This window comes from Aedes aegypti, chromosome 2, assembly GCF_002204515.2.
Source record: "Aedes aegypti strain LVP_AGWG chromosome 2, AaegL5.0 Primary Assembly, whole genome shotgun sequence".
In the NCBI taxonomy this organism is placed as follows: domain Eukaryota; kingdom Metazoa; phylum Arthropoda; class Insecta; order Diptera; family Culicidae; genus Aedes; species Aedes aegypti.
Window position 1 is genome coordinate 274,074,414 of NC_035108.1, and position 12,792 is coordinate 274,087,205.

The 12,792-nt window shown below is 34.5% G+C and overlaps 1 protein-coding gene across 1 annotated transcript; it reads left to right on the forward strand.

The window, feature by feature from the left end:
- The first annotated feature begins 1,348 nt into the window (after positions 1-1,348).
- LOC5570424 (intraflagellar transport protein 57 homolog) lies at positions 1,349-2,864 on the forward strand. Its single transcript, XM_001659084.2, has 3 exons — positions 1,349-1,787; positions 1,842-2,574; positions 2,638-2,864. The coding sequence occupies exons 1-3, from the start codon at positions 1,470-1,472 to the stop codon at positions 2,796-2,798; spliced, it is 1,212 nt and encodes a 403-aa protein (XP_001659134.1). The 5' UTR covers positions 1,349-1,469; the 3' UTR covers positions 2,799-2,864.
- The last annotated feature ends 9,928 nt before the right edge of the window (positions 2,865-12,792 follow it).

Here is a 12,792-nt window from a genome sequence, read left to right on the forward strand (position 1 = left end):
ATCCCGTAGTCTATTCCAAAAAAGTTTACTGGGGAAAAGGCCCCCACAAGGTTATGGCCCCGGGCCCCCACATTTGTAAATCCGGCCCTGAATTGTACCCACCAATCCGTTAGAGAGACGTCTAAGTTAGTTTAGAAGTTTGAATTCTCATGAATATCTTTGAATTTTTTTTTCATCATCATCTGTAATAAAACTTTGTTAACAGGTGGAAAAAATTCAAAGTTTCGTGCAGACTAATTATACCAAAAATAGAGAAATTATCACAATATTTGTGAAATACCCAATTTCTTCTCAAATGCCCAATTGAATTCTTTTGCGAATTATTGTTATCTAGTGTAGAACGTTTCTACTTATTCAGGAATTCTCCTTACGAATTTTAAATTTACTAATCCTGATAATTAAGTTTGACTCCACAACGGGCCCGAAAACTCTGGTTACGCCATTGGTTCAGCGTGCCTCAGAGGATTTGCTAACGAGTTGTTTTGGTACTCTCTTGCAGGTTTCTTCGCTCTTCCATTCCATCCTGGACGGATGGATAACAAGGGGCATTACTGGAGAAACATTGGCAGGCACTGTAGGGTACCTTTTGCTTCCTCTGTGTCGGAATGGAGCGCGCCATAAAACTGCTGGCGGCCTGGTCATGTGTTCGTGCATAGCGTGCAAGATGCTCAGCCAGCTTTATGATGGCTGACAATTTTGAGCTGGCACAAACACCACTTCTGCGCGGTCCAAGTGGCTGAAGATATTTAGTGACTTGTATAAGTTAATATCGAGGGAAGTACTGTTGCATTTATTTAAAGCTGAAAAATCCAATCACAATTCAATTATCAAAAATAAAAAACAGTCTTTTTGTTCCAATTTGAAGTTTTTATTAGAATAAGTTTATTAAAAACTAAAATTACATTCCAGAAAACAGTGTGACGTTTGTTTACGTTTGAATTTTAAATTATCTTCTTCAAAATTAGCTATTTTTGATTGGTAATAGTTTCTATCCTTTCCCTTCCTTTCCTTTCCTTTATTTTCCTTCCTTTCCTTTCCTTTCCTTTTCTTTCCTTCCCTTTCCAGACGTAACACTGACGAAATTTCCATCGAACACACTTTGAACGGTAATTTCAAATTGCTTTCGTTACATACCTACTTTTGTGCAACATGTTCACCAGATGCTGATGGTGTAAAGTGAAGGATAGATTTTAAAATAATTTGTTTTAAGTGTTACGTCCATTTGTCTGTGTCCATACTCTGTACCTCTCTGTACCATTCCTGCATCTTGTATACAACTGAAACACGTGCTTGAATGTTCATGCGCCCCATGCGCCTCTCAATCGTACGCCGTATATCCTTAGCAACGAAAACGTACCGTTTGTTGTGGCCATTTTTAATTAAGGTGTACAATGTAATGAGATTGTTTTCAGTAGTTTTGATAAATATTCCAGTTTTAGGAACAAGTTACGTAGATTAGGGAACCTAAAATGTTCCGACACGAGTATGGGCTCGCTATGGACCGAGACCAGAATAGTGCCTCATATGTGTCTTCGTTCCAAGCAGACGATCTGATGGAAAAACTGAAACTCCTAAACTACGAACGACTCCTGCTCAAGGAGATGAAAATGAAACAAATCAATCGCTACTATTTTCTCAAATCATTCAACCCCGGTGAACAATTCTTCATGTTCACATCCATTTGCGCTTGGTTGATTCGAAAAATTGGCAAAACTTTTGATCAGCCTCAAGAGTTCGATGACCCCAACATGGTAATATCGAGGATCATTCGAGTCCTGCAGGAAATGGTGAGTTGTTAAGTAATTTTGGAAGCATTGAATACAGAATATTCTGTTTCACAGGATGTCCCCACGGATTTTCAAACGAACAAACTTATCCAAGGAGCAGGACCGATTTGTATTTACATAATGGACTGCCTAGCGACGCAGGCCCTAAAACTTACAAAATTTCAAATCAAACGACCAGAATGCCGGAAAGAGGATGATCCAATGGTAGATTTGATCGAAAATGATTCGGAGATTATCCTGGAAAAAGTGGAAGAAGAACAAATGGCGGAGGGCAGCGAAGGAAGTGACGACGAAGGCAACGGGTTATTCGATTTGAATTTCGCCGACCAGAAGAACAAGAAAATTACTACCAAAGAATACAAGGTTGACTCGTTGACCGATAGTGAAAATTGGCGGTTGGAACTCGAGCGAGTTTTACCCCAGTTGAAAGTCGTTGTCAAAACGGATCCCCGCGATTGGAGGGCACACCTGGAGCAAATGAGAAGCCTTCGGTCGAATATCGAAAATGCAACCGCTGAAACGGATAATCAGTTGAAGAAGCTACAAACGGATATCAGCTACGTCATGGAGAAAATTGAAAGTCGTGAAAAGCACTTGAACAACGATCTCAAGGAACTGATTCAGCAGTACAAACAGATTCTGGTTGAATACAATCACGTGAACAATCAAATCAAAGGAATCGATAGCGAAAAAATGGGGAAGGAACACGAGCTTTCAAAGATAACGATTGAGTTGGAGAACATAAAGATTCAAATGGAACAGCGTGGGAATTCGATGACGGATGGAAGTAAGATGAGCAGTTGTAATTGGTTAAATATACAATGTACGCAATAACGAAATTTTCTTCCAGGTCCATTGATAAACATCAAAAAGGCAATATTCAGAATCAAAGAGGAAATCTCTGATATGGATGTGAAGATTGGTGTCATGGAACATACGCTCAATTCTGAAATTATCAAACAAAGTGCTCAATATGCCGAATTCGATTCATTGGTCATGGCCGCTCATTAAGATTAACTGAATATGATATGATTGTAAATAATTAAAAGTATCAAATATATGAATTAGTTTTATTGATCCAAATTGTTTATATGAAAAAAACCTTAGAAGATGTGCACGCAATTGCTCAAGTCCCTTGTTTGTCGAATTATTCACGTTTATTGTACACAGTACGAGCCCCGTCATAGAATTAGATTTGAAAAATATGTGTATTGATATTATGTTGAATAATTAGTCTTAACATCCATTTCTTAGATCCCAGCTTACGCGTAGTACCTTATTATGCCGTAACAGTTCAAAATTTTACTGGTGAATTGAATTCACTTGTGCATAAGATAAAAAGAACACCTTCCAAAAAAACTTATCCTAAATATATAACGCATATAACATATCGAAGCAATACATTGACATGCATTAGATTTTTGTATAGAATTATTTATAATTTTACTCGGCATTTGCGCAAATGTTTCAACATTGGATTTTTTGTAATTTAGATGGGATTGTATGTTGAATCCTCTTTAGAGCCTTCTTCCTGTTTCCGAGCCAAGTAATTTGTTTTTCTCCCCAAGAGAATTGCTCTCTGCACTCCCTAAAAATGGGTGGCATGTTTCTTTTCGCACGGGTGCTGCCAGTTCAATCGAAGATGGCGTCGAAACAGCAAGCACTTCGCGAGCGTGTTGTAGGGTAACGGTCGTATTTTGGACCCCCTAGGGAAGTGATTATAGTTGTTTGCTCCAATCAATTAATTGCACAGCGTAACCAAGTCAAAGAACATGTCAAAATTTAGAGAAAAACTTCCTCTACGAGATAAAAATGCCCATACGGTCTTGTTGGATTAAAAAAACGTCGAAAATAATCAAATTGTGAAGCACTGTTTTTTATCATTTTGGACACACCAATATATTTTGGACCCTCAAAGTATATATTTTGGACCGTCGGCATTTTTGATCATTTGGCAACAAAGTCCACGATACTGGTTGTATAATATGCTTGCCCATAGTCTAATCACTGGATTGACAATAGAAAACCGAAGAAATTCTACGCTTTTAGTTCAGAAATTTGAAAAAAAGTTTTTGTTTAGGGTAACGGTCGTATTTTGGACCCCTTAAGGAAGTGATTTTAGTTTTTTGTTCCAATTAATTAATTGCACAGCGTAACCAAGTCAAAGAATATGCCAAAATGTAGAGAAAAACTTCCTCTACGAGATAAAAATGCACATACAGTCATGTAGGATCCAGAAAACACTGTTTTTCATTATTTTGGACACACCAATACATTTTGGACCCTCAAAGTATATATTTTGGACCACCGGCATTTTTTATCGTTTGGCGACAAAGTCCACGACACTGGTTGTATAATATGCTTGCCCATAGTCTAATCAATCGATTAACAATGGAAAACCGATGAAATTCTTCGCTTGTAGTTCAGAAATATGAAAAAAGTTTTTGTTTACATTTGAAAAATTTCTGACGGCTTCAATTTCTGTGTGTAACGTGTTGTAACGCTTGCATGGATGAACCGATTAAATTAAATTAATTTCAGATGAAATAAACACTCAGTCTATGTATAAACGGTTGATGCAAGTGCGGAATAATCCTATCTTTCCAAATGGCATGCGTATTGAGTTGGTCTTTCGATTAAAACTGGGAAATTTGCAGGAAAATGGCCCAGGGGGTCCAAAATATATAGGGGTCCAAAATATATTGGTTACCCTACGTTTGAAAAATTTCTGACGGCTTCAATTTCTGTGTGTAACGTGTTGTAACGGTTGCATGAATGCACAAATTAAACTAAATTGTTTTAAGATAAAATAAACACATATTCTTTGTTTAAACGGTTGATGCAAGTGCGGAATAGTCCTATCTTTCCGAGTAGCATGCAAATTGAGTTGGTCTCTCGATTTAAACTGGGAAATTTGCAGGAACATGGCCCAGGGGGTCCAAAATATGTGGGGGTCCAAATCATATTGATTACCCTACGGTATCACAGTTTTACCGAATCCAAACAGAAAAAAAGGAACCCGAGCAACCTGCCCCAATGCCATCCCATTAAGGATTTTTTCGGCGGGCCAAGGATACGAATCAATTGATCACGAGGATCAGGAATTGTATCCGGAAGATGGATGTCAGTGCCGTCGAGGGCTCCGGTGAGCGTTATATGATTTAAAAAAAAAACGATTTTTTATTGTACACCCGTTGGTACATCATACCATCTAGACGGCCTAAAAACTTGTTTGAATATCGAAAGCTTGTTTTAAGTCAGAAATTTGGTTTTCTGTTAATAAGTTGATACAGACATTTTCTATATTTGTCACCTTTTTAGTTCACATCGAAAGGTTTTTTTAAGCCACTATGAGCTCATATTTGGAAAAAAATCATTTGAAAAAAATTGTACAAAAAATTCTCTAGGAAATATTTAGGCATTATGTATTGCAGGATTTCCTGCAAGGATTCTTACTGCAAACCGTCAGGATTTGGAAATTCACTACGTATTCCATCTAAAACTCTTCAAACAATATACAGAGAAAGTCTCCTGGAATTTCTTTAGGGATTTCTTCAATACCTGCTTCAGTGATTCGTTCGTGAATACCTTCAAGGTTTCCTGCAAGAGTTTGTTCAAGAATTCCTATAACAACTTCTCTATGGATTTTTCCAGGGATACCGTAATTCAGGGTACAGTTGATCAGTTGGGAGAAGTTGACTATTCATTGTATCTTTTTTATTAGGCTCATGGTATTGGTATCAAAAAATGTTCTGGAGAAATCTCTTGACAAATATTTCTGTTCTTTTGACATAGTAACTATATCAGGCCCATCCCCTGTAGGGATTACTTCATGGATTTGTCAAATAACCATACCAAAACTTAAAATTAATTCATATAATGATTGTTCTAGTCATTGTTCCAGAAAAGCCTTAAAGAAAATCTTCATGTTTCATCCTATACAATTCCCCCAGCGATTCTCTATAATTTTCTACTGAACAATTTAGGAATGTAGAGGAAGACGGGGTAAGCGTGGTCTAAGGACCTAAGCAATTTAATTCATATAGGGTAGGTGTACCAGTTATGGCCATAGTGGTTCCCTATTTCGCCATACGTGATAACTTGAATGCCTCCAAATTTTGAAATGTTTTGTGTGTTTTAGCAGTAAGATATAAGATATATCTTGATGTTAAAACATTCAAAAAGATTAAAAATGTGAAAGTTATCGAAATTTCACTTATGGCCAAATAGGGAACCACTATGGCCATAACTGGTACACTTTCCCTATCAAAATCAAGAATCAATAAATCCTTTTTCGACGCAGCATATCGTTTATTGAAGCCATAGGCATGATCAAAAAATATCACAGGATTTGTATTTGTTATTTATATATTTATTTCTTGAAGCTTGAAAATACATACCGAATTCACTTGTTGCCATGGTCACGTAAATAACACGGCACCTCTTGAATATGCATTCAATTTTTGGATTTATTTGCAGCATATATATTAATCTGAGCAATTTTGTGTCTTCAGCACATTTATCAACCAATATATGCTCTACAACCAGGCGTTAATATTTTTTTGATAACAGGATAAACAAGAAAATAAATCAAAAAAGTTCGAACAAATATTCGCAACGTAGAAAACATTTGTTATGTAAACATTGTTTAAATGTTTCACATAACGTGCGAAGTTGTTGGGAGCATCTCAAAACTATCAAAACGTCATGTCTCATAGAAAATTTTGAAAAATGTTGTGGTGAAAATTGTTGTTTTATAAAAATAATAGTTCAAAGTTCCTAATTTTACGGCTTTTATTTTATTTTAATGTGGTCTGTAAATTTTACAACACAAAAAAATAAACAAAGGATTCAGAAAAGTGAAAACTATAAAACAAATATCTATTTCAATACATAAACAGTAAACTCACAACATAATCTTTAAAAATTTATTTTTCGGTTATAAAGTAAATGGCATCCTTCATCTGCTAGAAATGAACTACTCTTACGCCATTTCAAAACTATTTAGAACCAAAATACTTTCCGCATTAGCAAAATTTTAATTGTTTATGATCTTGCGAAACATTAATCTTATACTTCATGGATTGCAAAAATTACTCTTAGTTACAGGAATGAATAAAATCCTCTTTATTCATTCATACAACATTAAGAATCGGAACGAATTTTTTTTTTACAAAACTAATAAATCATCGCTATATGTACTTGGTTGTTACATAATTCGTATTTATCATCTTAAACAGTCGAGAATTCGTAACTAACAGTTCCGTTTAGAAGGAAGTTAACTTGAAGTTACCAATAAAAAAATATAAATAGCATGTTTCGTAGAAAACTGTTATATTTTTTTTTTTCGAGCTATACAATTTCCTTAATTATGTTTAACGATGCAAAAACGTTCTAAAACATTATAATGGACAATAATCTATACCTAGTATCAGTTTGAAATTTATAGGAAAAAATAATGTTATTGTCAAATCGCATTGATTTCTAAAAGTGTCCAAAGTAGCCCCTTTCTTGTTTTGAAGTAGGTAGTAGGGTTTGCTATTCAAGTATTTTTTTTATTTCTTGATGGATTTGCTTCATATTTTGCACATTTGTTATGCACATGAGGGTGCCAATGGAATGTATGGGAAAAATTTTGTCATCAAATTTCAAAAAATGGTAGTGCTCAAAAGTTTTGTCTCCTCGAAAAAAGTCCCCATGCAAAATTTGAGCTCAATCGGACTTCATTAAGTGGACCCCCAAAGCGGTCAAAGTTTGGCTTTTTTGACCCATGAAAAATCTCCAAAGGGGGGGGTACATGAAATTTCCGAAATCGAAATTTTTTTTTTGATGCCATATGTCTTAGAAATGCATGAAACGTCGAGATCTGGTGTTATTTTTTTTGAAAAAATCGACCTTTTGGGACTTAGTAAATTTTTGAGTTGGGGGAGTGAATTGAATTTGAAATGAACGATTTGAATTCAATTGCTGAGAAATTCAAGGCAATAGTATTGAAACATATCCTATATCATTGTTGGCCACTGAAAGCATATTATATGTGATATTTCATTAGGGTGGTTCATTTACTTTCCATTAGAGTGGTCCTTTTTGTAAAAAAAAAAAAAAAAAAAAAAAATATAATTTTAATTGAATATTGAAGACAATAGTATTGGAACATCTCTCACATTATCGTAAGCCATGGTGTTTTATTAGGGTGGTTCACTTATTTTCCATTAGGGTGGGCCTTTCTGTCGAAAAATCATAATTTGAATGGGATATTAAAAACAATAGTATTTTATCACCTCTTTCATCATCGTAGGGCATTTCTTTCATTAGATTCGTGATATTTTATTAGGGTGGCTCACTTATTTTTCATTGGTGTTTGCCGAAAATTAAAAAAAAAATCAAGAAATTTTGAATTTGATCCTTTTTTTTAGCACAATAGTATTTTAACACCTCTTTTATAATCGTAGGCCATTGTCTTCATTTTTGTTTAGAGAGGCTTTAAATTCCTCTGAATTCATGCACCTCTAGTTCCATTTGATATGCGACATCATCGTAGGACACTGTTAACATATTTCATTAGGGATTTCTTTTGGGCCTTTGAAATTTAATTCGGAATATTCTTAGAAATTTCCTTTACAATTTTCTTTGGAATTTCTACAGAGTTTTCTTGAGAATTTCCTTACAAATTTGCTTTGGATATTCTTAGAAAATTCCTTAGAAATTTTTTACGAAATTTCCTTTTAACTTCCTTTTTTCATTGGAATTTGCTTCGGGATTTTCTTTGGAATTTCCTTAGAAATTCCCTTTTGAATATGCTTTGGATATTTTTCAGAATTGTCGTCGGAATGTCCTTTGGAATGTGCTTCAGAATTTCTTTTAGAATTTTATTCAGTTTTTTTTCGGGATTTCCCTTATATTTTGAAAGTTTCCATCGAAGTTTCCTTTGGAATTTCTTTTGGAGCTGTGATTTTTTCTTCGAAATTTCCTTAGAAATTCCTTTTTGAATTTCATTCGGAATTTGCTTTGAATTGTTTTATGGAATTTCCTATGGAGTTTTCGGATTTTCATTGGAGTTTTCCACGGAATTTTCTTCGGAATTTCCTTTGGATTTTTTTCGGAATTTCCTTTGGAATTTTCTACGCAATTTTCGTCAGAATTTCCTCTGAAATTTGCTTCGGAAATTCCGTTGAATTTTTTTTTAGTTTCCTTCGGAATTAACTTTGGAGTTTCCGTCAAAATTTCCTTAGGAGTATCCTTTAAAATTCATTTGCAGTTTTCTCTGAGGCTACTTATCAAATTTTCTTCAGAATTTCCTTTGGAATGTCTTTATTACTTCCTTCAAAATTCTCTTTGAAATTTCTTTCGGAATTTCGTTTGAAGTTTACTTCCAAATTTGTTATAGAGTTTCCTCGGAATTTCCTTAGAAATAACCTTTGGATTTTGGAATTTTATTTAGAAGTTTTGATTGGAATTTTTTACGGAATTTACCTTTGGACTGTTCTACGTAATTTTCATTGGAATTTCCGTCGAATTTTCTCAGAATTTACTTTGGAATTTCCTTCAAATTGTTTTTCGGAATTTTCTTAGGAGTATCAATTAAAATTCCTTCGTATTCTTCGGAACTTCATATCTCATTTACTTCAGAATTTCCTTTGGAATTTCTTTTAGTAAGTTGCTTTAGGAAGTTATTTTGGATTTCTTTGGAATTACTTTCGGAATTTCCTTCTTCACTTCTTCAAAATTTTCTTCGGCGTTTCCTTTGGAATTTTCTTCGGAATTTCCTTTGAAATTCGCTTCGGAAGTTCCTTTGAAATTTCTTATGGAATTTCGATTGCACTTTCTTTTAGAGCTGGCTTCGGAATTTCATTTGGAATTTTCTGCGCAATTTTCGTCCGAGTTTTCTTTGGAATTTGCTTCGGAATATCCTTTGAAAATCCATTCAGATTTATTTTAATGGAATTTCCTTTTGAATTTGCTTTGGAATTTCTTTCGGGATTTGCTTTGGAATTTCTTTTGGAGCTACCTTCGGGATTTGATTTGGAATTTTCTACGTTATTTTCGTCGAAATTTACTTTGAAGTTTGCTTCGAAATTTCTTCTGGAGTTTCCTTCGGAATTCCGTTTAGAGCTTCATGCAAAATTTGATTCGAAATTTCATTTGTAATTTCTTTTGAAGCTTTGAAATTATTTCGGAATTTTCTTTGGAATTTTCTTCGGAATATCTACAGCATTATCTTGAAAATTTCCCTTGAAATTTGTTTTGGATTTTACCTTCGGAATTTCTCACGGAAATTTTTTTAATCCCACTTGGACTTTCCTTCGGAGTTTCCTTTGGAATTCGGAAATTTCTATGGAATTTCTTTAGGAACTTCCTTCGGAATTTCTTTTGAAATTTTCATAGGAATTTATTTTGGAATTCCTTCCAAAATGTCCTTCCAAGTTTCCTTCGGATTTTGGAATTACTTTGGAGTTTGGTTTGGAATTTCTTTTGCAGCCCCCTCGGAATTTCCCCAAGGATAAAATTCGGAATTTCATTTGGAATTTTCTTTGAAATTTTCTGAGGAATTTCGTTCTGAATTTCCTGTGGAATTTCCTTCCAATTTTATATGGAATTTCCTTCTGAATTTTGTGCGGAGTTTCTAATATAATTTATAATTGCAGTTTTCTACGGAATTTTCTTCGGCGTTTTCCTCTGGAATTTCTTTCGGGATTTTCTCTGGAATTTCCTTCCGAATTTTATCTGGAATTTCCTTCAGATTTTTTTCTAGAATTTTCTCTGGAATTTCCTTCGGAATTTCCTCTAGAACTTCCTGTGAAATTTCCTCTGCAATTTCCTGAGAAATTTCGTCTGGAATTTCCTTCGAAATTTTCTCTGGAATTTCCTTCGGAATTTCCACTGGAATTTCCACTGGAATTTCCACTGGAATTTCCTTCAGAATTTCCACTGGAATTTCCTTCGTAATTCCCTCTGGAATTTCCTTTGGAATTTTCTTTGGAATTTCCTTCGGTATTTCCTCTAGAATTTCCTTCAGAATTTTCTCTGGAATTTTCTTCGGAATTTGCAAAACAGAATTGGAAAGGTCACTGAAGCTCAATGCTTGATCTCTGAGATGAGTGCATCTGAAATCACGATGTAGCAAGTGGATTTTGTATGAGACGAGGACTCCGAACTGGTTCAGCTTAGTGAAATGTTGCATTCCGAATGAAAATCACGCAAAACTTTTCAAAAGGACCTTTCTAACAATGAGAGGCTTTCTAGAAAACTCTTTTGTTGTTAACTAAGTTACCTTTACATTTTTCGTCGAACATTACGCAAATATTATGTAGTAGTCCACACCATAATCTTTCGGTCTGTAGATATTAAGGTTGAAATTTTTACAATGACACCACAACAATTAAGGAAAGTGGACGAGACTTTTGCGAGAAATCATGGTTTCAAACTATACGAAAAATGATGCACCCTAATGGAAAATGAGAGAAACTTCCTAATGAAATATGTTAACAGTGTCCTACACTGCCCATAAAGGCATAACTGTCCCATATGGAATTAGTAGGCATTGAGAAAATAGCGATCAAAGTAAAAAGTTCGCATTTTCATACAAATGTTTATTATTTTCTAGTAAGTTTTTAAATGCCATATTCATTTAGCTTCACCCCACAGAATACTCATTTTCCTTATATTGATCAGTAAAAAATATAAAGTTGAACATAATTCTATTTTAGTAGTTGCTATTGTGGTTCAAAGTTCATATAGAGACTATTATGCCTTTATTTTTCAATATGGGACTGCACCAACTCCATATTTTTCCAGAACATTTTCAAACAAAGTGTATAAATGTTCATATGCGTAGTGAAGTGTATATTAAAACATGAATGTTGCGATGGAAAAAGCCGTTGGTTCGAAAATCAATATGGGACAGTTATGCTTTTATGGGCAGTACAATGATGTCGCATATCAAATGGAACTAGAGGTGCATGAATTCAGAGGAATTTAAAGCCTCTCTAAATAAAAATGAAGACAATGGCCTACGATCATAAAAGAGGTGTTAAAATACTATTGTGCTAAAAAAAAGGATCAAATTCAAAATTTCTTGATTTTTTTTTAATTTTCGGCAAACACCAATGGGGGTCCACTTAATGAAGTCCGTTTGAGCTCAAATTTTGCATAGGGACTTTTTTCGAGGAGACAAAACTTTTGAGCACTACCATTTTTTGAAATTCGAAAAATCGATTTTCATTGGCACCCTATGTACATATACAACTTATATGCATGGGCGTAGCCAGGATTTTCATCAGGGAGCGGCAAGCGATCATAAAAGTTCATTCACGAATTTTGCGCAAAAGGATCATTATATGCGAAATCTGCTCCATTTTTGCATGAAACGTTAAACTATGAAGAACATTCATCATTCACAGTTAGCAAATTGGAGTTCAGAACCATTTGTGTTTTCTTTTTTTCTGAGTAGCATGTCCATTAACAGTTTGAAAAATTCCATAGTGAAAAAAGTTAGAAAATATCATTAACGAATTCCTGCAGGCATACCTAAAATAGTTATTCAAAGTATTCAGTAGAGGAATACGAAAATGGCAACTTTGGCAAAGAAAGCTCTCAGTTAATAACTGTGGAAGTGCTCATAAGAACACTAATCTGAGTAACAGGCTCTGTCCCAGTGAGGACGTAAATGCCAAGAAGAAGAAGAAGAAGATATCGAAGGATTTTGATAAAAACATCCATTACTAGTCAAGTTCCAACAAAACATAAAAGTTGGGTCTGTTCTGGCTAGATAATAATTGATTTTATAAAATGAAAATTTTCGATGTAAAAGGATATTTTATCAAACAAAATTATTACAGGTGGCATTCAAAATGCCCCAAGGAAAAAAAAATATATATATAAAACTATTTGTTTGTTCGAAAAATTATTATAATTCTCGTCATCAAAATCGTGCCCATACTTTCTTGGACACCCTATACGCTTCATTCAAAGCACAGCGCGGGTGGTATAGTGTGCATCGTTTAGC

Bases quoted from the DNA above. Each gene is read 5' to 3' on its own strand.
- LOC5570424 (XM_001659084.2), top strand. From the start codon at position 1,470: ATGTTCCGACACGAGTATGGGCTCGCTATGGACCGAGACCAGAATAGT. The intron at 1,788-1,841 runs GTGAGTTGTTAA...TCTGTTTCACAG, and splicing joins TTCGAGTCCTGCAGGAAATG to GATGTCCCCACGGATTTTCA. The intron at 2,575-2,637 runs GTAAGATGAGCA...ATTTTCTTCCAG, and splicing joins GAATTCGATGACGGATGGAA to GTCCATTGATAAACATCAAA.